Source organism: Eleutherodactylus coqui, chromosome 2 (assembly GCF_035609145.1).
Source record: "Eleutherodactylus coqui strain aEleCoq1 chromosome 2, aEleCoq1.hap1, whole genome shotgun sequence".
Taxonomy (NCBI): domain Eukaryota; kingdom Metazoa; phylum Chordata; class Amphibia; order Anura; family Eleutherodactylidae; genus Eleutherodactylus; species Eleutherodactylus coqui.
Genome location: NC_089838.1, coordinates 291,159,205 through 291,183,933, shown reverse-complemented (window position 1 = coordinate 291,183,933; position 24,729 = coordinate 291,159,205). Strand labels below are relative to the sequence as shown.

At 47.6% G+C, this 24,729-nt stretch overlaps 1 protein-coding gene across 1 annotated transcript in view; it reads left to right on the top strand.

Moving 5' to 3' along the window:
- The window catches only part of LOC136610193 (adhesion G protein-coupled receptor E1-like), a 151,833-nt gene that overhangs the window by 65,049 nt on the left and 62,055 nt on the right, over positions 1 to 24,729 (top strand). The window contains exons 11-13 of the mRNA XM_066589435.1: positions 20,712 to 20,840; positions 20,921 to 21,016; positions 22,617 to 22,799. Of these exons, the coding sequence (XP_066445532.1) occupies positions 20,712 to 20,840; positions 20,921 to 21,016; positions 22,617 to 22,799 (408 nt within the window). The remainder of the gene's footprint in view (positions 1 to 20,711; positions 20,841 to 20,920; positions 21,017 to 22,616; positions 22,800 to 24,729) is intronic.

Here is a 24,729-nt window from a genome sequence, read left to right as displayed (position 1 = left end):
GCGGAGGCCCAAGTCAGGGTGTGGGCACAGGCCGAGCTCCTGATCCAGGTGTATCACAGCCGACTGCTGCGGGATTAGGAGAGAGGCACGTTTCTGGCGTCCCCACATTCATCTCACAAAAAATTGGGTCCACGCGGTAGACCTTTATTAGAAAATGAGCAGTGTGAGCAGGTCCTGTCGTGGATGGCAGAAAGTGCATCCAGCAATCTATCAACCACCCAGAGTTCTGCGCCGTCCACTGCTGCAACTCTGAATCCTCTGGCTGCTGATCCTCCTTTCTCCCAGCCTCCTCACTCCATTACAATGACACATTCTGAGGAGCAGGCAGACTCTCAGGAACTGTTCTCGGGCCCCTGCCCAGAATGGGCGGCAATGGTTCCTCTCCCACCGGAGGAGTTTGTCGTGACCGATGCCCAACCTTTGGAAAGTTACCGGGGTCCGGGGGATGAGGCTGGGGACTTCCGGCAAGTGTCTCAAGAGCTTTCAGTCGGTAAGGAGGACGTTGACGATGAGACACAGTTGTCTATCAGTCAGGTAGTAGTAAGGGCAGTAAGTCCGAGGGAGGAACGCACAGAGGATTCGGATGAAGAGCAGCTGGACGATGAGGTGACTGACCCCACCTGGTTTGCTAAGCCTACTGAGGACAGGTCTTCAGAGGGGGAGGCAAGTGCAGCAGCAGGGCAGGTTGGAAGAGGCAGTGCGGTGGCCAGGGGTAGAGGCAGGGCCAGACCGAGTAATCCACCAACTGTTTCCCAAAGCGCACCCTCGTCCCATGCCACCCTGCAGAGGCCGAGGTGCTCAAAGGTCTGGCAGTTTTTCACTGAGAGTGCAGACGACCGACGAACAGTGGTGTGCAACCTTTGTCGCGCCAAGATCAGCCGGGAAGCCACCACCACCAGCATGCTCAGGCATATGATGGCCAAGCACCCCACAAGGTGGGACGAAGGCCATTCACCGCCTCCGGTTTGCACCACTGCCTCTCCCCCTGTGCCCCAACCTGCCACTGAGATCCAACCCCCCTCTCAGGACACAGGCACTACCGTCTCCTGGCCTGCACCCACACCCTCACCTCCGCTGTCCTCGGCCCCATCCACCAATGTCTGTCAGCGCACCGTCCAGCCGTCGCTGGTGCAACTGTTTGAGCGCAAGCGCAAGTATGCCGCCACGCACCCGCACGCTCAAGCGTTAAACGTGCACATAGCCAAATTTATCAGCCTGGAGATGCTGCCGTATAGGGTTGTGGAAACAAAGGCTTTCAAACACATGATAGCGGCGGCAGCCCCGCGCTACTCAGTTCCCAGTCGCCACTACTTTTCCCGATGTGCCATCCCAGCCCTGCACGACCACGTCTCCCGCAACATTGTACGCGTCCTTACCAACGCGGTTACTGCCAAGGTCCACTTAACAACAAACACGTGGACAAGCACAGGCGGGCAGGGCCACTATATCTCCCTGACGGCACATTGGGTGAATTTAGTGGAGGCTGGGACCGAGTCAGAGCCTGGGACCGCTCACGTCCTACCCACCCCCAGAATTGCAGGCCCCAGCTTGGTGCTGGTATCTGCGGCGGTGTATGCTTCCTCCACTAAACCACCCTCCTCCTCCTCCTCCAACGCAACCTCTGTCTCGCAATCAAGATGTGTCAGCAGCAGCACGTCGCCAGCAGTCGGTGTCGTGCAGCACGGCAGCACAGCGGTGGGCAAGCGTCAGCAGGCCGTGCTGAAACTACTCAGCTTAGGAGAGAAGAGGCACATGGCCCACGTACTGCTGCAGGGTCTGACAGAGCAGACCGACCGCTGGCTTTCGCCGCTGAGCCTCCAACCGGGCATGGTCGTGTGTGACAACGGCCGTAACCTGGTGGCGGCTCTGCAGCTCGTCAGCCTCACGCACGTGCCACGCCTGGCCCACGTCTTTAATTTGGTGGTTCAGCGGTTTCTGAAAAGCTACCCACGCTTGTCAGACCTGCTCGGAAAGGTGCGCTGGCTCTGCGCACATTTCCGCAAGTCCCACACGGACGCTGCCACCCTGCGCACCCTGCAACATCGGTTTCATCTGCCAGTGCACCGACTGCTGTGCGACGTGCCCACACGGTGGAACTCTACGCTCCACATGTTGGCCAGGCTCTATGAGCAGCGTAGAGCTATAGTGGAATACCAACTCCAACATGGGCGGCGCAGTGGGAGTCAGCCTCCTCAAATCTTTTCAGAAGAGTGGGCCTGGTTGGCAGACATCTGCCAGGTCCTTGGAAACTTTGAGGAGTCTACCCAGATGGTGAGCGGCGATGCTGCAATCATTAGCGTCACCATTCCTCTGCTATGTCTCTTGAGAAGTTCCCTGCAAAGCATAAAGGCAGACACTTTGCGCTCGGAAACAGAGGCAGGGGAAGACAGTATGTCGCTGGATAGTCAGAGCACCCTCCTGTCTATCTCAGCGCGTTGAGGAGGAGGAGGAGCATGAGGAGGATGAGGAGGAGGGGGAAGAGACAGCTTGGCCCACTGCTGAGGGTACCCATGCTGCTTGCCTGTCATCCTTTCAGCGTGTGTGGCCTGAGGAGGAGGAGGAGGAGGAGGAGGATCCTGAAAGTGATCTTCCTAGTGAGGACAGCCATGTGTTGCGTACAGGTACCCTGGCACACATGCCTGACTTCATGTTAGGTTGCCTTTCTCGTGACCCTCGCGTTACACGCATTCTGGCCACTACAGATTACTGGGTGTACACACTGCTCGACCCACAGTATAAGGTGAACCTTTCCACTCTCATACCCGAAGAGGAAAGGGGTTCGAGAGTTATGCTATACCACAGGACCCTCGCGGACAAGCTGATGGTAAAATTCCCATCTGACAGCGCTAGTGGCAGAAGGCGCAGTTCCGAGGGCCAGGTAGCAGGGGAGGCGCGAATATCAGGCAGCATGTACAGCACAGGCAGGGGAACACTCTCTAAGGCCTTTGACAGCTTTCTGGCTCCCCAGCAAGACTGTCACCGCTCCCCAGTCAAGGCTGAGTCGGCGGGAGCACTGTAAAAGGATGGTGAGGGAGTACGTAGCCGATCGCACGACCGTCCTCCGTGACGCCTCTGCCCCCTACAACTACTGGGTGGCCTGAACTCGCGCTGTATGCCCTGGAGGTGCTTGCTTGTCCTGCGGCTAGCATCTTGTCAGAGAGGGTGTTTAGTGCGGCTGGGGGAATCATCACAGATAAGCGTACCCGCCTGTCAACCGACAGTGCCGACAGGCTTACACTCATCAAGATGAACAAAGCCTGGATTTCCCCAGACTTTTCTTCTCCACCAGCGGACAGCAGCGATACCTAAACAATACGTAGGCTGCACCCGCGGATGGAAGCATTGTTCTCTATCACCATCAAAAACGTGGACCTTTTAGCTTCATCAATCTGTGTATAATATTCATCCTCCTCCTCCTGCTCCTCCTCCTGAAACCTCACGTAATCACGCCGAACGGGTAATTTTTCTTAGGCCCACAAGGCTCAGTCATATAATTTTTGTAAACAATTTTTATACATTTCAATGCTCATTAAAGCGTTGAAACTTGCACCTGAACCAATTTTTATTTTAACTGGGCTGCCTCCAGGCCTAGTTACAAATTAAGCCACATTAACCAAAGCGATTAATGGGTTTCACCTGCCCTCTTGGTTGGGCATGGGCAATTTTTCTGAGGTACATTAGTACTGTTGGTACACCAATTTTTTGGGGCCCTCGCCTACAGTGTAATCCAATTAATTTTTTGCCCACCTGCATTAAAGCTGACGTTATATCAGCTGTGCTGGGCACTGCAATGGGATATATTTATGTACCGCCTGTGGGTTCCAGGGAGCCACCCATGCTGTCGGTCCACACGGAGTTGTAACTGCATGTGTCCACTTCTAAAGAACCCCAGTCTGACTGGGGCATGCAGTGTGGGCCGAAGCCCACCTGCATTAAACATGACATTACCTCAGCTGTGATGGGCAATGCAATGGGATATATTTATGTACCGCCGGTGGGTTCCAGGGAGCCACCCATGCTGTCGGTCCACACGGAGTTGTAACTGCATGTGTCCATTTCTAAAGAACCCCAGTCTGACTGGGGCATGCAGTGTGGGCCGAAGCCCACCTGCATTAAACATGACATAACCTCAGCTGTGCTGGGCACTGCAATGGGATATATTTATGTACCGCCGGCTTCCTGGCACCCACCCATGCTGTCGGTCCACAGGGACTTCACAACAGGGAGTTGTACCTGCCTGTGTCTATGAATAAAAACCCCGGTCAGGTTGGGGCATGCAGTGTGGGCCGAAGCCCACCTGCATTTAATCTGACGTTAGCTCTGCTGTCCAGGGCACTGCAATGGGATACATTTATGTACAGCCGGTGGGTTCCAGGGAGCCACCCATGCTCTGGGTGCACACGGAATTCCCATTGCGGAGTTGTACCTGCCTGTGACTATTTATAAAAAAACGCGGTCTGACTGGGGCATGCAGAGACCTTGACAGAATGAATAGTGTGTGGCACATGTGGGCATAGCAATGGGGAACATGTGTGCAGCTCCTGATGACGGTGGCACAGGATTATATTTCTCATTGCTTCTGTACAGCATTGTGGGCTATCGCCCCGCCCCTTTTAAAGAGGGTCGCTGCCTAGCCGTGCCAACCCTCTGCAGTGTGTGCCTGCGGTTCCTCCTCATGGCAGACGCACTTATAAATAGACATGAGGGTGGTGTGGCATGAGGGCAGCTGAAGGCTGCGCAGGGACACTTTGGTGTGCGCTGTGGACACTGGGTCGTGCGGGGGGGGGCGGGGTTGGGCAGCATGTAACCCAGGAGAAGTGGCAGCGGAGTGTCATGCAGGCAGTGATTGTGCTTTGTTGGAGGTAGTGTGGTGCTTAGCTAAGGTATGCATTGCTAATGAGGGCTTTTCAGAAGTAAAAATTGTTGGGAGGGGGGGGCCCACTCTTGCCGCTATTGTGGCTTAATAGTGGGACCTGGGAACTTGAGATGCAGCCCAACATGTAGCCCCTCGCCTGCCCTATCCGTTGCTCTGTCGTTCCCAGTACTTTCTTGAATTGCCCAGATTTTCACAAATGGAAACCTTAGCGAGCATCGGCGATATACAAAAATGCTCGGGTCGCCCATTGACTTCAATGGGGTTCGTTATTCGAAACGAACCCTCGAGCATCGCGAAAATTTCGTCCCGAGTAACGAGCACCCGAGCATTTTGGTGCTTGCTCATCTCTAATAAGGAAGTATAAGATAAGCAGAATAAATCCAAATTCTGCTAAAGATAGACAAGAAAGTACATGAGAAAGGGAAATATCAGGGTTTGTAATAAGAAGGGACAGATAAGAAAATATATAGTGGAGCAGAAATTCTAACTGCTGCGAGAAAAATAAGGATTTACCAAAAGATAGATAGAAGTGCAAGTTGAGCACAAGGAAATAGAAACTCACTGCAGTGGGCACATCATGTAAGAAATGCTTCTTGGGTTTCTTCGGTCATTGTACTGATAGATTCTTTAAAATGGTCAAATTAAGCATTTTTTCGTTTTTCTTCTGCCCACCCCGTGTGAGTACCATGGGGGGATAAAAGAAGCTACTAAGCAATTTCCCTTATGACTGGATGGATGATCACGGGGAGTGTCAAGGACATCACTGTATGGATGATCTTGTAAAGTGTCCAAATTTTAAAAAAGATATTGTATTTATATATACATAAGGAGGGGTGCATTTGGGTCCCTGAGGAGCTTGCCTCGAGCGAAATGCGCTTGACTAATTAGGACCACTCATTTCACCTCTCAACGTCGAGATGGATAATGTAACTCGGCTGAGCTGCCCTGCCCCAGACCACCCTGGGGACAGTGATCGGCTTGACTGACATACAAAAATTTTCGGAATTCTGATAGTTCTCCATCCTGGCATTCTTACCCTCCCCAGAATACCAGGGGGCATGGATCCCTAATTCCCCTTCCCCAAGGTCCCACATTGAAGATGACGACTGGGACTGGAAGGCACACATAAAGGCTCTACCCACTAAGGCAGAGATTAACTCCTCATTTCTCCACCTTTAAAACACTCACAAGCAGGCGGTAGCCCAGATTCAGAAAGGGGTGCAGCAGATTGGCCACAGGGTACTCGTAGTTGAGGAAGCCCAGGACCAAACCCTAGCGACCATTGAGTATCACCGACAGGTAATTTTGGCCCAATCTACGCAGATCTCCAACATCCTTGCTCACATAGATGACCTCGAGAGCAGGCACAGGAGAAACAACATTCGTATAAGAGGTCTCCCAGAAGAAGTCACCAACACACATCTGGAACACTGGGCTCGGGACATTTTTTGATTCCCTTACACAGAGGCCTCAGGATAAGCCAATAGAAATTGACCATATACACAGATCCCTGGGCCCCAAAACCCTAGATCCCAAATGCCCTTGTGACGTAATTTGCCATATTCATTTTTTCAAGGACAAAGAGGACATTCTAAAGTGGGCTAGGCACTCGGAGAAACTAACATTTGGTGACACGCCAATTCTGCTACTACCTGGCCTGGTGAGAAGGACTTTGCAGCCTTGCAAGGCAGTGAGGCCACTACTGGATGCACTCCAGGAAAAAAACATCCCTTATCGTTGGGGCTATCCTTTCCAGTTGGTGCCTGGAAAAATGGCAAATCCGCTTAGGAGGTGCGAAGGGTAGCGGATTTCCCAAACTTTCTGGGAACTTTCAGCCTCCCTGTGATCTCCTTGCCGGACTGGCTGGCTCTACCAACCCTTCCTGCCCAGACATCAGCTGAGCCTTGGCACACAGTGGAACCGAGACGCAGGAGGGAAGAACATAGCACCCGAAACACTCCGACCTGAAGAGAGCTTCTTAGCTTTAGGATTCGCTAATTACCCGTGCTGTGGTGTGTGGAAGCTCAACCACTTCAGGTTACTTTGGGATGTTCCCTGGCTGGTCTCTTACACACAGTGAGTTTCTATTAAATGTTCTATCTCTTCCTCGTTCTTTTCTCCTCTTGCCGCTTTTATATCGCTATGCTAGCATGTTTCCCCGATAGACACCCCCGATTGTAAGACGTATCGGGGGTTTCAGGGGGGTCGGCTAATATAAGCCGTACCCCGAAAGTAAGACATATGTCTTACTTTCGGGGAAACACGGGAGGCGGGTATTGCCGCCTCCTGCCCACGTCCGCGCCGTCCCCCTCTCCATACGTCACTGCGCCGTCCCCTGCACTTGTCACTGCCGCCTCCTACTTAAAATACGGCAATGCACACAGTATTAAAGGGGTTGTCCCGCGCCGAAACGGGTTTTTTTTTTTTTTCCATCTCCCCCCCCCCCCCCCCCCGTTCGGCGCGAGACAACCCCGATACAGGGGTTAAAAAAGAAGACCGCACAGCGCTTACCTGAATCCCCGCACTCCGGTGACTTCTTACTTACCTGCTGAAGATGGCCGCCGGGATCTTCTACCTCGGTGGACCGCAGGGCTTCTGTGCGGTCCATTGCCGATTCCAGCCTCCTGATTGGCTGGAATCGGCACGTGACGGGGCGGAGCTACAGGGAGCCCCATTGAGAAAAGAAGAAGACCCGGACTGCGCAAGCGCGTCTAATTTGGCCATTAGACGCCGAAAATTAGACGGCCTCCATGGAAACGAGGACGCTAGCAACGGAGCAGGTAAGTGAATAACTTCTGTACCACAAGCAGTGCTTATACCGTATGCTATATTTTGCCCCTAGACATGAGCGCTTCCGGTTCCAGTGGTAAAAGGAAGAGTTACACCGTGGAGTATATATAAGACATACCCCGAAAGTAAGACATAGTGGGGCTTTTGGGGATAAAAAGAAAGTAAGACACTGTCTTACTTTCGGGGAAACACGGTAGTTGTCTTAATCACAAACCCTGGTTCCCTTTTGAGGAATGCATTCTCTTCAGTTTATCTTAATTGCTAATCTAGCACCTCTAACTAATCTACTACTAAAATGTTGCCTGATACTTCAACAAACCCCTCCTGGGGTTTCATTTCTGTTGTTTGGGGGCCGGGCAGGAGCATCTCTCCCGCTGTTGTCTCATTTCTGCCTCTCCAATAGGCTGCACTACACACCGTGAGGTCCGTTTCCTGGTCCCTGACTTAGTTCCAGAATAATTCCGGTTGTACAGTTCTTTTTCTATGTTTTGCTATCCTGTTTATCCCTTTCTCCCTTCCCTCACAGTTTGCAGCGGCAGGAATTCTTCTAGTGGCAACACGGTATAGATAGTTTGACTTTCTGTTCCTACAACACTAGGGGTCTGAACAAGCCTTCCAAAAGAGGCCAGATCCTCAAACAATTTCATAAAAGGGGTTAAGATTGTACTACTGCAGGAAACACACTTCACTACAGGTAACATCCCCAACTGCAATTCGAAACACTACCCAAGACGGTTTCAATCACCTAGACTATCTCTTTATTTCTCACGATCTCCTGGACTTGGCCCTCCCAGTTCTCTGGGTGTATTTTTGTGGTCTGATCACGCTCCAGTCATTGAGTCCCTGAGGGAATTTACGGAGGGGAGGATAGGCCAATCTTGGGATCTTAATGACAACCTCCTGAACGGCCCTCTGTGTTTAGAGGCAGTAAGACAGGCGATACTGCACTTCGTCTCTGACCATGAGGCAGATTCCACACCCTCACCTATACAATGGGAGGCCCTGAAGTACGTGGTTAGGGCGATTTTCATCTCCAACTAGGTTAGATTAAAAGGAACACAGCCAGAGCTTAAGGAGACTGCTAGGGAACCTAGATTTACTGGAGTCCTCTAACAATAGGACCCCTTCGGATGCTCGCAGGACAGACATTTCAGAAACCCAGGGGAAAATCTTCTCTGCCCCTGATCAGTACACACTCTGCGCTAGAGACAGATGGAGAAGTGGTTTCTATGAGTATGGAAATAAATGCAGTCGGGGGTTGGCAAGGACACTCCATCTCAGGACTTCAAATCCCTATGTTGTTTCGATTAATTCTCCAACCAAAGGTGTGGTGCACTCAAATTTTTGGAATGTTTCAGACTTTACTACCAGAATCTATATAACCTGGGGGGATAGCCAGGGAGGGGGGCAGCCTCAAAACTCAGTACTCATCGACAAGTATTTGTGGCAGCCATTCGGAGGCTCCCACCTTGCTTTCAGGCCAGACCAGGGTTTAGCAGTATTCCTACCTCTCCTGGAGCTGAGGGGTGTGGTGGCTGCAAGAGGGATGTCAGTCATCACCTGGTGCTGAGTAGCTCTGCTCCTATTTAAGCAGTGCTAGCATTGACCCCAGTGCTGGTCAATGCTTCAGTTGCCGCTGGACAGCTGCTGAGGAACACATCCTAGCTGAAGCTCCTCCATGCTAGCTAAGTCCTATTTCCTCTTTGTTTGGTTTTCTGTTTCCCTTTTCTTTTGGTTCTAGGGCTCCCTGATAGGGACTTGTCAGTGGCCCAGGCACGAGTGCGGGTCCGCACCTATCGGAGCGATCGGCCCGCCGAGTAGGCAGGGCCCCTCTCCCGGGTTAGGGGTTTATAGGGAGAGGTTTCCCGCCGTCTTATGTTTCTTTTGCACAGGTGTGCCTTTTCGTTTGTTTTGGATATTGCATGCCCGGTTGGACGCAACAGAATTCAGGGAAATTCTGTGTGTATAGTATGAATCCCCTTGAGGTTTTGTCGCACCAGCTTGGAACGCTGGCTGCAGAGGTCGCAGAGGTAAAACAGCGACAACTTGCTCTACAGGTTCCCTGCAAGGAACCCAAGATTGAGCCACCTGAAAGTTTTTCTGGTGATAGGCAGAAATTCGGATCTTTTCGGGATGCCTGCAAGCTCTATTTTAGACTGCATCCAGTGTCTTCAGGGGACGACGCCCAGAGGGTGGGCGTTGTCATGTCCAGACTACAGGGGGCGCCACAGGCATGGGCTTTTTCATTGCCCCCGACGTCTGAGGTCTTAAACTCAGTGGATAACTTTTTTGCTGCATTGGGTCTTATCTATGACGACCCAGATAAGATATCGGTGGCTGAGGGGAAAATCAGACGTTTACGACAGGGAGACTCCTCTGTCGAGGATTATTGTGCGAGTTTCGACGTTGGGCAGCAGAAACTCAGTGGAATGACCCCGCTTTAAAGAGCCAGTTCCATTGTGGTCTATCCAATAAGATCAAGAATGTACTGATAGGTTATCCAGTACCCCGCAGTGTAGATGAGGCCATGTCTCTGGCTATCAAAGCTGGGAGACGGATTAGGGAGAGGCATCAGGAACTCTCCATAGATTCTGGCTTTTTATCTGCGGATGTGGAGGAGCCCATGCAGTTGGGGTCACTGGCTGGCAGGGTTAGGAGTGAGAACAAAGTACAGTGTAAAGGTCGATGCTTTTCCTGCAACCGCATTGGTCATATGGCTCAGTGTTGTCTCTGTCATAATTGCCAGCCAGAACTGGATGGCTTGGAGAATAGTGAGAGGGCCCCTCTAGGCCATCAAATTGCTTGGGTATCACCCTCCAGACTGGTGCTTCCTGCTGAGATCCTTTGTGACAGTGTTGGCAGTCCCATAAGAGTCCTTTTGGATTGTGGAGCTAGTATTAACTTAATTCATCGGGAGACGGTCAAACGTTTGGGCTTAGAGATAAGGGCTTTGGAGTCTCCCATCCTGGTATCCGCCATTGATGCTGCTCCACTATCGCAGATAAGTCTGAGGTTTTGTGTGCCTAATGTCCATTTAAAAATTGGGCTGTTCCACATGGAGATTATAACTTTATATGTCATAGAATCCCTCCCTTCGCAAGTAGTCATGGGGCTGCCTTGGCTACGTTTACACAACCCGGTAGTAGACTGGGAGAAGGGGGACATTGCTAAATGGAGCCCTGGTTGTCTGTCTGGTTGCATTTCTGTTGATATAGCTTCTATTCAGGCAGAAGAGTTGCTGGAAGTCATCGCCGACCTCTCTGATGTGTTTCCCTGGAGAGGGCAGACAAATTACCACTGCACAGACGGGGGGATTGTAAAATTGAACTTCTCCCTGACTACAAGTTCCCCATATCTGCCCCTGAGAGACTGGCGCTCAAAGATTATACCCAAGAGGGTTTTGAGATGGATCCTGAGAGGGTCCGAGCGGTGCAGGACTGGGGCTTACCAGAGAAAGTGAAAGCCCTGCGAAGGTTCTTGGGATGTGCCAACTACTTCCGTAGATTCATTAGGAATTTTTCGGCGATTGTGAAACCTCTTACTGATATGACAAAAAAGGGGTGCTTTCCTACTAAATAGTCCGCGGAAGCAATGCAGTCATTTCAGAGATTGAAGAAGTGTGTAGTTACGGCTCCTGTACTGGTGCAGCCAGATTCTTCTGGGCCTATTATTACTGAGGTCCAGAGAGAGTTACTGCGAGCAGTTCGGCGGAGAAAGCAAGTTGCAGACAGTCATCGCTCAGAGGGGGCGGGATTCTGTGTTGGGGACTTGGTTTGGTTGTCTGCCAGAGATGTAAAACTCAAACAACCGTCCGCTAAACTTGGCTCGCGATATATAGGTCCGTTTAAAATAATTGAGAAGATTAACGCGGTTGCTTTTCGGTTAGAAATTCCCAGTGCTATGAAGATTAACAATGTTTTCCACAAATCTCTGCTTAAAAGAGTCATTGATTCTGGGAATGACCCACCACCCCCGGCTCCTGAGCTAGTGGATGGGGAGGAGCAGTTTGTAATAAGTTGCATTTTGGACTCCCGGCGAGTCAGGAATTCCTTGCAGTACCTTGTACATTGGCGCTGTTATGGCCCAGAAGAGAGGTCATGGCTTCCTGCAGCAGATGTTCATGCGGTTCGTCTGATAAAAAATTTTCACAGATCAAACCCTGGTCGTCCTGGTCCTAAGGGTCCTGGGGCCCCTCCTAGAAGGGGAGGTACTGTTGCAGCCGTTCGGAGGCTCCCACCTTGCTTTCAGGCCAGACCAGGGTTTAGCAGTATTCCTACCTCTCCTGGAGCTGAGGGGTGTGGTGGCTGCAAGAGGGATGTCAGTCATCACCTGGTGCTGAGTAGCTCTGCTCCTATTTAAGCAGTGCTAGCATTGACCCCAGTGGTGGTCAATGCTTTAGTTGCCGCTGGATAGCTGCTGAGGAACACATCCTAGCTGAACCTCCTCCATGCTAGCTAAGTCCTATTTCCTCTTTGTTTGGTTTTCTGTTTCCCTTTTCTTTTGGTTCTAGGGCTCCCTGATAGGGACTTGTCAGTGGCCCAGGCACGAGTGCGGGTCCGCACCTATCGGAGCGATCGGCCCGCTGAGTAGGCAGGGCCCCCCTCCCGGATTAGGGGTTTATAGGGAGAGGTTTTCCTGTTTTATGTTTCTTTTGCACAGGTGTGCCTTTTCGTTTGTTTTGGATATTGCATGTCCGGTTGGACGCAACAGTATTTAGACACATTTGCACCAGGAACAATCCCCACAGAGGAGGTTGACAACTTATAAGATAACATATCCGAGCAGGAAATAAAAAACGTGATGAAGGACTTAAAAACGGGAAAGTTCGGGTCCGGACGGTTTTATTCCTCGATTTTATAAATCTTATGGTGACTTCCTGATCCCACCCCAGTTGAAATCATTTAGTTGCATCTCAAGAACATGCCCATTTCCTCTCCAGGCCCTTAAGGTGATAATTACGGTCATCCCAAAACCTGAGAAGGATTACACTTCATGTTCCAACTACCGCCCAATTTACTTTTAAACATTGACATAATCCTCCAAGATATTGGCTTCTCACTTAAAACCACTTATCCTGATATTGATCAACCAAGAGCAGACTGGCTTCATTCCAGGCCGTGAAGCCAGGGATAACACTATTAGGACAATATCCTTGATCTGTGGGGCTCGACTAACCGGAACTCCCATGTGCTTATTGTCTGCAGATGCTGAAAAGGCTTTCGAAAGATTTGTTTAGGCCCTAGGCTTATAGCCTGGATCCTGGCCCTTTACAATGAGCTGACAGCTTGGGTGCGGGTAAATGATTCTATTTCCACCCCCTTCAAGATCAGTAATGGAACGAAACAGGGATGCCCCCTATCCCCTTTTTTATATGTCCTGGTGATGGAGTCCTTGGCCGATGCTCTCTGGAATAACCCAGATATTAAGGGGTATAGGACAGGCACATCTGAACATAAGCTTGCTCTGATTGCGGATGATCTGCTAATGTACGTTACAAACCCACGGATAGCCATCCCGGTCACATTGGCGCAGTTTGAGCGATTCAGTAGAAACAGTAACTTTAAGGACAATGTAAATAAATCTGAAATTCTCAACATATCAGTCCCTCTGAAGGAGGTCTTGGCCATTAAAGCTTCTTCAACATTAGAGTGAAAGAATGACCAGATTAAATACGTGGGGGTCAACATCAACAGAGACCCTAATGACTTGTTTGATAAGAACTTTAAACCGATGTTGACTGGTTTTGGAAGAAATGTTAAGAAATGGTGCACACTCACAATTTCGAGGTTTGGAAAAATTAAATTTTTTAAAATGGACTCCCTTCCCAAGTTCTTACACCCATTCCAAACCCTACCATTGAAACTACATATCTGTCTGGACTATGGAAACTCTCAATAGATTTTGTGTGGAGTAATTCGAGGCCCAGGGTCAAATACAAGACCCTAATCAGACGTAAAGAGGGTGACGAAGTGGGACTTTCCCGCTTTTTGCTATACCACAAGGCAGCCATATGTAATTGTGTCCTGGACATCTTACACAACAGAGTGTCCAAGCTCTGGGTAGACCCAGTATGTGAGGACTCCCAGACTCTGACCTTGGGCTCCTCCTGGCTCCCACCGTCGGTGTCTCAAAAAGGCCCAGTTGGCGCCCCCCCCCCCTTCTTGGGCCAGCTTTTGAGGGCTTGGAATGTTGTTGCTTCTCGTTTTGAGCTGGTCTCTTGACCTGGCCCGCTCACCCCATTAGTGAGCAATTCTGACCTCCCACCTCTCCTAGAAGGCTCATCCCTCTTAGGAGATCAGAGACGTCATAACAGAGTCGGAAGTCCGCCCACTAAGCAAGATTCTAGGTGAGAGGGGCCCACAGACTGGAGCATGGTTCCAATACCTATAGATCAGACACTTCGTTCAGTCCCAGGACCCCCTGGTCTCGCTTTTGACTCCTCTCTCCCAGTTTGAACTGTTATGTATGTCTCCCATTCTGATTTTGGCGGGAGTGTCCTTACTGTACAGTCTCCTTTTGGCTACGGAGACCCGTAACAACTCATTGAAATTTTGGGGCGGCTGGGAGAGGGTGTTGGGGAAATCCTTCCCGGAGAAGCTATGGACCAAGGCCTTTAAACTGACACCATTTCTTGGCAATCTCTTCAAAGTTCCAAAAAACAAACTACAAAATCTTATCTCAGTGGTACAGGACGCCTTCTCGGCTTGCAAGGATGTTCCCCCAGACACCTGCTGGAGATGCTCCGGGCCGAGAGGCGACTTCACCTACATTTGGTGGTCCTGTTTCCTACTCCAACCATTGTGGTAGGACATTATCTCTCTCTCTACAACTCTGTTTACAAGGATACAGTAGTACTTTTTATAGAAGCATTAATGCTGTCCATGATCCCAGGACCCATATCAAAAATAAAGAAAGGCGCTCTCAAATTTTTCATTATAGCCATGAGACAGACAATTCCAAGGTTATGGAGGTCATTCTCCCCTACTACAAGGATATATGGCTGTAAATCCTTGATCAAATAGCCCAGATGGAAGAGCTTATCGCTTCAGAAGAAGGGAAATCCCAAAAATTGTTTGAGATATGGTCAGCTTGAATCCTATTCTGGAATTGCCCTAACCTAACTAACTGGCTCCAAACAGGTGTTTGGAGCCAGTTTGGGTCCTGGTCGGATTGCCGGCGGAATGGTTATAACTGTATGTGACGCTCTCCGCGAGGGTTCACACTAAATGGGAAGGTGGATGATGTTGAAATATGCTATTGTTTTACTAGATAATGTGAGTATATAGAAAAATCTGGTCCAAATTATGTCTTGACTTTGTTTATTGAAAACATAAAATATATTTGAACAATAAAATCTTCTTTGACACTTAGTTGTAACGGTATCTTTGAAAAGGACCAATTAGGACTTGTTTCACCTCTCGGTGTGGGAGTTGATATTGTAACTCGGCTGAGCAGCCCTGTCCCATACCATCTAGGGGACAGTGATCGAATTGACTGACATATTAGTATCTTCTTTGACACTTAGTTGTAATGATATCTTTTGAAAAATTAAGAAAATTACCCCTATATTAGAATTTGAAGGGATCTCATGATGGGACTTTCCTTATACTTTTTACACTATCTGGCGCAGCTATTCGCCCATCCTTAGACAAATTAATACTCTAACTCTATTAAGAATTAAGAAAACATAACACCCCCGTATATAATTGGAAGGAGTTGTGTAGTAGGATTGTTTGAAAGTCCTTGTCATATAAACTTCAACTGCCCATAGTGGTTGTTCACCATATTGAGGACATAATTATACTCTAACCTTAGGTAGATGTGTTTGCTTTGTTTTGTCATAACCCTCCATCCATGTGTGTTTTTAATATATTATTAAGTTATATTTTATAAATAGCCTGCTCAGTGAAAAAGATAGTCATAAGTCTATTTAATGTGGTAAAATGTTGTAATGAAGTCAGACTATTACTTCGCCACCACGTAAAACGATCTGTTAGCTTGCTGGGACGGAAGACTTGGTTGGGGATAACGGGAAATAATGGTCTAAGGTTAAGGCATGTTTGATTCTATTTAATTTCCATACTGTAAGGAGGTGGAAAGTGAGAGGTGTTGTAAAGTAGAAGGGCTAGATTTTATGTCCCAGAAACTGCATCAAATTTGGCCATTGTGGCCTTAAAGTTTGGGAGAGTAGTCGGAGGTCTAGTTAGAGTGAGCAAAATGTCATCGGCAAATAAACTTATTTTATACTCCTTCTACCCTTGTGTAATTCCGGCTATACTTGGATTGTTCCTAATTAGACAAGCTAGGGGTTCCATGGCTAAGGCGAACAATGCCGGGAATAGGGTAAACTCCTGCTTTATGCCCCTCTGAATATGTATTAGTTTCTGGTTTGAGCACGGGCGTTTCAGTGTGGCGGATGGGAAGGAATACAATGAGTGAAGGGCCGTGCATTCCCACCTTTTCCAGGACTGCAAAAAGATAGCTCCGGGAAAGGCTGTCAAAGGCCATTCCTATATGCAGTGCAAGAGTCAGCATAGGTGTCTTCTGGTGTGCAATATAGAAAAGAGGTTAAGAACTTTCCTGACCTTGTCTGGGGCTTGTCTTGATGGTATAAATCCTACCTGGTCTTTATATATGAGATATGGAAGTAGCAGGTTTAGCGAGATACTTGTCAGGATTTTGTAATCTAGATTTAATAGTGATTTCTAGTGATAAGGAGGGTCTTTATTTGGTTTCGTTGTTATTGTAATATGGGCTTCTAGGAATTCTCTAAGTACATGCTTCCCTGCTGGAATTTCATTATAAAGAAGCGTGAGGGTGAGGTGAAAAAAGTGATACATTTTTTGTAGTATAAGACCATGCAGCCATCAGGGCTAGGGGCTTTGCCTAATTTTAGGTTTTTAATCGATTCTTCTATCTCCTCCTCTGTAATTGGGTTATTTTATTGTTGGTTATAAGAAGAGTTGAGTTTTGGAAGGTTCAGGAATAGTTAACTAACATTAATTGAGGGAGTTTTAATCTGTCCCCTGGAACATGACCTGCCCATAACACAAGGAGGAGGACCCATGCCAAGCACTCAGGGGAGAGACTGGAGAAATGCGAGTATAAAGAGAGAGGAGAAGAAGTTATAAAATATTTTCAAGAAGTGATCGGCCGATGTACTGTGCACATACCCCTGCCCCCAGCCGACACATCGCAGGCAGAACAAGGGAGTGGGGGATGAGGGGGAAAGCAGCCAGCTCAATCATACATTACACATCAGTCGAGGCAGCTCTCAGGTTGATGTTTGTGTTCCTCATCTCGTGACTGTGGACCAGACCCTGCCCGGTCATTGGGGCCTGGGAGATACTCCGCCCTATGATCCTTGGGTGATTCCCATCTCGACCAAAATTCGCCGTCCCTTGTCCAGGGACCGCAGCATGAATGACCTCTAATTGATACGGACCAAGAGAGTAAACGGAAAGTTCCATCAGTATCTGATGCCCTCCTGTGGAAGGGCGATTGTGATTGGGCGTAGATCTCTCCTCTACCAGTGTCAATGGTACAAAAATTTGCAGTTGTACATGTTAATAACACCACTTGTTGATCCATGGGACATTCTGATCAGTTTTTATTCTGTTTCTTGTAAGGCGCGATAGGCAAAAAAAATAACTATTTTCATCATGTTTTTTGTATTTTCTTTCATGATGTGCACTGTGCAGGTTACATTATGTACTAACTTTTTTTCTAGGTCATTACGAATGCAGTGATACTGCATATTTGATTTTTTGTTTTTACATAGTAAAAGAAGAAAGGTGGGGTTTTGGTGTTTTTTAATTAATTTTTTTTTTTAATAATTTTTTTAATACTTTTTTTAACTTTTATCCCACTAGGGGACTTGAATATTACCATATTTTATCACTCTTCTAATACACTACTAGCAAACTATAATCAAGCCACTGGGTGCCATACCAACCCATCAGGCCCACAAAATCAAATCGCAGGGCTCCAATTGGTGACAGAAGGATCCCCTACTTCTCTCATCTTTTTACATGCCGTGGTCACACTGATCGCTTGTATAAAGTGTTAAACCCCGGGGATCGAAGCACCCGCTGAGACTTCTAATGTAGTGCCATCAAAAGACGGCACTGTAGAATAGAGCCCCTTAACAGCTGCTGTCAAAAGACGTAAGGGGTTAACAGAGATTGTGCCCAGTAGAGACTATAACTATCAAGCTCTGTGCCTGCCAGAGACTGTAACGTTCAAGCTACTTGCCACTGTTTGTAACCATTGCAGTTTGCACCCCAGCCAAAGTAAAGTTCAGATCCCTTATACTGCCTCTATTATGCCCCATCCTTGAGTTGAGTACTATGTTATGGTCAAAGGCCCCATATGAAAAGTGGCCCTTTTACATGTTTGTTTATAGTTTTGTACTGTCAGCACTGTTTGGGTGGGCAATGTCAGACTGTATAGGGACACATCCCCAAATGCTAGCACCCAGCTGTCAATTTGTATATAAATTTCTAGGAGAAATAAGAGAGAAACATTGCAATGCAGCATTACAAAAAAAGATGCTCTAAAATTGTTATATGATGGAAAATATAACAGTTTGCTAAGACAGACACATCTAGAGTAGTAGGTGGTCCTCTTTAAAGGGAACCTGTCAGTGGCAGACATGCCAATTTCAGAGGTCTGTTGCCTATATGTATTTGGACAAATGTTTTTGAGAACTTACAGCTCAAAAGGGTTGTCCGGTTACTGGACAACCCCTTTTCAATAGGACCCCCTGTGTAAAAAAAGAAATTGAAGCATACTTACCACTCCGTGGCCATTGCGATCCAACACTGCAACCCGCAGTGTTCCTGGTGATTCCCATGACGGATGATGTCACAGGAAATAGGGTGACCGATGCAGCCTCTCATTGCCTGCAGTGGCCATGATGATTTCCTTCAACAACATGGGTCCAAACACACCTTGGGACCGCCGTGGGCTGCAGTGTTGGATTCGGGTGGCCACAGAAGGGTAAGTAAATCTCTGTTCATTATTTACACACAGGGAGCCTTATTGAAACAAGGGTTGTTCAGTAAAACTTTGCTACTTCTATGATATTCACCCTCCACCTGATTGACAGGTTTCTCCCTATGCATGATAAGGGTATGTTCACTGGAAATGCAGAGTCTGCAGCATTTTACAGTACAAAAATTACGGATGAGATTTAAAAAAAAATTTCATCCACACACTGCAGAGAATATCATATCATTTCAAATGAAGGGGTGGAATCTGCAGCCAATCGTCACCATCTCACACATGCGGACATTGACATGGATCTACACTAAAGTACGCAGCTAATTTTCCGCTATGTGCGAGCATAGCCTAAGGCCACCTTCACACAAGCGAGAAAATCGTGCAAGACTTGTGCGTTGCAAAAAAGACAAATCTCGCACAAATATAAACCCCATTCTATTGAATGGATTCATACACATGAGTGATGTTCTCCCGCATTGTGGGGCAAACAAATCGCGGTATGTTCTAGCTTTATGCATGCTCTCGCATAGCATTTCCCGTTGCTGTCAGTGGTGCTGGTGGCAGAATTTCACCTCATGCCAGATGCACGCGGTGCGATGTGAGGTTTTCCTATTGAAAACAATGCGTAAAACTCCGCCACGGTTGTCAGCCACGCTGGAGGATCGCTACTTTCCCAAAGTGATGCGAGGCGGTTTTAGGGGAAATTGCATGGTGGCAAGCTTGATATGCGGCATTGATTCACAGCCAGATCTCGCGCTCGCCAACATGCTATGATTGTTTATTGTTCAAAATAGCATTCAAAGAAGCAAAAGTGAATGATAAATGTTCGGTTTAAACGTGAGACAACGACTGAACGACAATTAAGAATTGTGCACTTTTCATTCATCATTTGGTTTCAGCAGGACATTTTAAATTGCACATTTTAAGAAAAAAATACCAATTTCAAGAATCTTGTCCCCTGCCCTTAGCATGCTTGCTAGATCATTTATTGTGGTCTCCAATAGATATAACCAATAGAACCCACAGGTGATGCATGCTCAGTCTGTAACCTCTTGAGAGCACACCAAGGGGATTAAAGGGGTTGTCAACCTGTAAACTATTGGTAGCCTATCCTCAGGACAAGCCATGAAATGCAGATCAGCAGGAGTCTGCTATCTGGGATCCTCACAGTACAGTTGTTCGTAGGGCCAATGTGCTCATGCACTGAGCTGATTTCTACAGGAAGCAGACAGTTCCATTCCCACTGCAGTGGCAAGATTTGGTGTTACAGCCAAACTTCCCTTTGAAGTGAATGGAAACTTTAACTGCAGTAGCAAGCCTGGCCACTGCAGTGGTAACAGAACTGTTTGCCTCATGCAAAAATCAGTTCAGTGCACAAGCAAACAGCTGATAAATGAGGATCCCAGATGGCAGACTCTTGACGATCTACCATTGATGACTTGTCCTGAGGATAGGCCATCAATAGTTTACAACTGGACAACCCCTTTAATTTTCATTGCAACTAGGGCCACATGAATGCCTGACAGCTCTATTTACTACAGTAAATTCTATAGGAATGCATACCCCTGGATAACGGTGTATAAAAGTTTTGGCTCAAGGTTCTTTAATGGGTTTTTTCACACATTGGGGAAATGCTGCAGATTTTCGGCAGCAGAATTGTCTGTGTGTGGACATACACTAATTGACTTTATTCCAGAAAGTGTCAGACTGCGGTTCCTTGCATCCACCTGAGGAGATGAATCTGACTGTCTACCCTTCTTCTATATAGCACATGTGCACATCCAGTTTTAATTCAGCCTTTGCTGTTACCATTGCACACAAAGGACACATCATCCATAAGGTATAATAGATTATTTGTGAATTATCCCACAAGAAATAGAGCCTAGTGACAAGTGACTGGATCCAATCACCTCCAAATAGGGTTGTCTTCTACTAGACAATTAGAACCCATCATTATGTTAGAATCTGGTGCCCTGTTGGGCCGGTAACTCTGAGTCCCCTGAATAGTCAATAATTCATTTTTGTGTTATTTTTCATGCAGATAGATGTAGGAATAACTCAGATTGTCCTTCTGAAGCCACTTGTACTGCGGGAAAATGCTATTGTAAAACTTGTAGACCGGAAGAAAATAGCTGCATTACTTTGGTGAGATTGGATGGAGTTTGTCCAGGTAACCAGCTATATGATAATATTCTAATATTAATTAAAGGAGTTTTCTGTCATTTTCAATTAAATCTTTTTCTTCATCAGACCCGAGAACCACGACTGCTCCACTGCTGACATCAACTGTGAACATAGAAGTCACAACAGTGTACACACAACCGGAATCTTCGACACCACAACCAGGTGGGCGTTTTATTAGTGCCAGCAACTCAATGTGAGATTTTAGTTCTTCCAATGCTTAATTTCACTCCTTACAATGAGGTGATTGGTGAGATGCTAAATACAACATGTCTACAGACTGTCTTTTGCAATTTACTTAATATTAAAAATCCATAGAATCATCATATTTCTTTTTCATTGCCAATCTAATGAAAAAACGTGCTGACCACAGACCTCCGGAGTTTGTGGAGGCATGGGAAAGGAGTTGAGATGGCATATTCCTGGGGGGTCCTGGCAGAAAGCTTTTACATTACCACATAAGGGGACATCTTTCTCTAGACTTAATTATAAGATTCTGTCACACTGGTACAGAACTCTGAAAGCTTACACAGTTCTCTCCCTTATGCTGTAAATTCTCTAGGGGCGGGAGCAATATGTTCCATATTTGGTAGGAATGCTCTCCAAGACAGCCCTTTGGTTGGACATTGTGGGGTTATACAATGATATATGCAGCCTACTTGTTGTTCTCACAATTGAGATGGCCTTGTTGTCTATATACCCGGGATATGGTTATTGAGGGGCTCTACATGTTGTGGCAGCCTTGGTTAGACTTCAGGTCATCCCCTAAACTTGGGGAATGGTTGCCTTCGGAGGCAGACTTGACATAGGGCCCACACCCTACCCCTCCCACTTCACAGGTTTGGTGGCTACTCTCCCCTCTGGTCTATATCCAAACTATCTACATTTCTTCTAAACTTGTCCCCTGCAGGAGCAATTCGCATAACAGCTATACTCATGGCTCAACCACCCCATTACCTTACCTTCCCCCCCTCTCTTCCTTTCCCAAATTATACAGTTTCTGGGGGGTTTTTTCTCACTCCAGTTCCTCTTTCTAATTTTAGCTTGCACATTGCAACAGTCCACTCATCTTTTTTCTATAATAGAACGGGTATTGTCCATGGCTCAAGTTGTCAAACTGCTGCCTTATTCATAATTTCTGTGCCATAGTTAACAGAGCTTCCCTATAAAACAAGTCATATGAAATAAGAAAAAAATCGTAGCCTTTTGGTTGAAGGTTGCAGCCTTGCCTTTTCCTGACTAGAGGATGCCTGGGGTATCTAACTCCATGTCCGTGGAGGACCATTGCTTCTAACAGACAGTCTTCATTCCCCTGCTTTTATCAGAGTTCAGGCTTAGTCCTAGGACTATAGGCAGCAATCTTCAGCCTAGACTTTGGGAAATCTTTAAACTGTTGAGTGGAAGTTTGTGGAAGGCCTTGTAGGAACATGCCCACCTGGTAGCCTGGGGAAAATACCAGACTTTTATTGAGCAACAAAGTTTTATTTTCATATTTTTGTGGAATGGGGGGGGGGGGGTGGAAAATAACTGATTCATTCGTCAATGTCACAAAACACAAACTCTGACACTTGATGCCAGATATATACAATACCAGGCTTCAACTGAGCAAAAAAAGTTTTACTTTTGTACAGGAGTTTGTTTTTTTTCTGAAGATCAATGGATTCATTCCTTAAAAGTTTTTATTGGATATTTGATGGTAAACATATTATGTCTGGGTTGGCACATTTTATTTCTCAAGATTTTATTTAAACGTATTCTTCTTAAGCCCCAAATGCCACCACTGGTCAATCGCTCACATCAAGCTGGAACATGGAAGACACAGCAGCATACACACATCAGAGGATCAGAGAAATCACCTTCTACCCATTTACCACATCAACACCAGTAAAGACACACAGCATGTCTCAAAGAACCACAGAAGAACCAGGAACTACAACACCACAACCAGGTAGGTCTTTCGAAAGAGTTGTCAACCCAATACGAAATCTTAGTTTTTGCAATTATGAATTCTACAATGAGGTGATGTGTAAGATGCCAAATATAACATGACTTCATGATTTCTTGTATATGGCATTAATATTTAGAATTCATGATTTCTTGTATATGGCATTAATATTTAGAATTCAGAGAATTGCCATATTTCACTTTAATTGTGTGTAATATTGCAGCTCAGCCCCATAAGGGTGTGCCTATTCTTCGAAGAAACAGTGCAACTCTTGTTCATGGACTAGCACTAGAGATGAGCGAGCATCAAAATGCTCGGGTGCTCGTTACTCGAGACGAACTTTTCGCGATGCTCGAGGGTTCGTTTCGAGTAACGAACCCCATTGAAGTCAATGGGCGACCCGAGCATTATTGTATATCGCCGATGCTCACTAAGGTTTTCATTTGTGAAAATCTAGGCAATTCAAGAAAGTGATGGGAACGACACAGCAACGGATAGGGCAGGCGAGGGGCTACATGTTGGGCTGCATCTCAAGTTCCCAGGTCCCACTATTAAGCCACAATAGCGGCAAGAGTGGGCCCCCCCCTCCCAACAACTTTTACTTCTGAAAAGCCCTCATTAGCAATGCATACCTTAGCTATGCACCACACTACCTCCAACAAAGCACAATCACTGCCTGCATGACACTCCGCTGCCACTTCTCCTGGGTTACATGCTGCTCAACCCCGCCCCCACGACCCAGTGTCCACAGCGCACACCAAACTGTCCCTGCCCAGCCTTCAGCTGCCCTCATGCCACGCCACCCTCATGTCTATTTAGAAGTGCGTCTGCCAGAGGAAAAGCAGGCACACACTGCAGAGGGTTGGCACGGCTAGGCAGCGACCCTCTTTAAAAGGGGCGGGGCGATAGTCCACAATGCTGTACAGAAGCAATGAGAAATCCAATCCTGTGCCACCTCCATCTGGAGCTGCACACGTGGGCATAGCAATGGGGAACCTATGTGCCACACACTATTCATTCTGTCAAGGTGTCTGCATGCCCCAGTCAGACCGCGTTTTTTTATAAATAGTCACAGGCAGGTACAACTCCGCAATGGGAATTCCGTGTGCACCCACAGCATGGGTGGCTCCCTGGAACCCACCAGCTGTACATAAATATATCCCATTGCAGTGCCCATCACAGCTGAGCTAACGTCAGATTAAATGCAGGTGGGCTTCGGCCCACACTGCATGCCCCAACCTGACCGGGGTTTTTAATTCATAGACACAGGCAGGTACAACTCCCTATTGTGAAGTCCCTGTGGACCGATAGCATGGGTGGGTGCCAGGAAGCCACCGGCGGTACATAAATATATCCCATTGTAGTGCCCAACACAGCTGAGGTAATGTCGCGCTTAATGCAGGTGGGCTTCGGCCCACACTGCATGCCTCAGTCAGACTGGGGTTCTTTAGAAGTGGACACATGCAGTTACAACTCCCTGTGGACCGACAGCATGGGTGGGTGCCAGGAAGCCACCGGCGGTACATAAATATATCCCATTGCATTGCCCATCACAGCTGAGGTAATGTCATGTTTAATGCAGGTGGGCTTCGGCCCACACTGCATGCCCCAGTCAGACTGGGGTTCTTTAGAAGTGGACACATGCAGTTACAACTCCCTGTGGACCCACAGCATGGGTGGCTCCCTGGAACCCACCGGCGGTACATAAATATATCCCATTGCATTGCCCATCACAGCTGAGGTAATGTCATGTTTAATGCAGGTGGGCTTCGGCCCACACTGCATGCCCCAGTCAGACTGGGGTTCTTTAGAAGTGGACACATGCAGTTACAACTCCCTGTGGACCCACAGCATGGGTGGGTGCCAGGAAGCCACCGGCGGTACATAAATATATCCCATTGCATTGCCCATCACAGCTGAGGTAATGTCATGC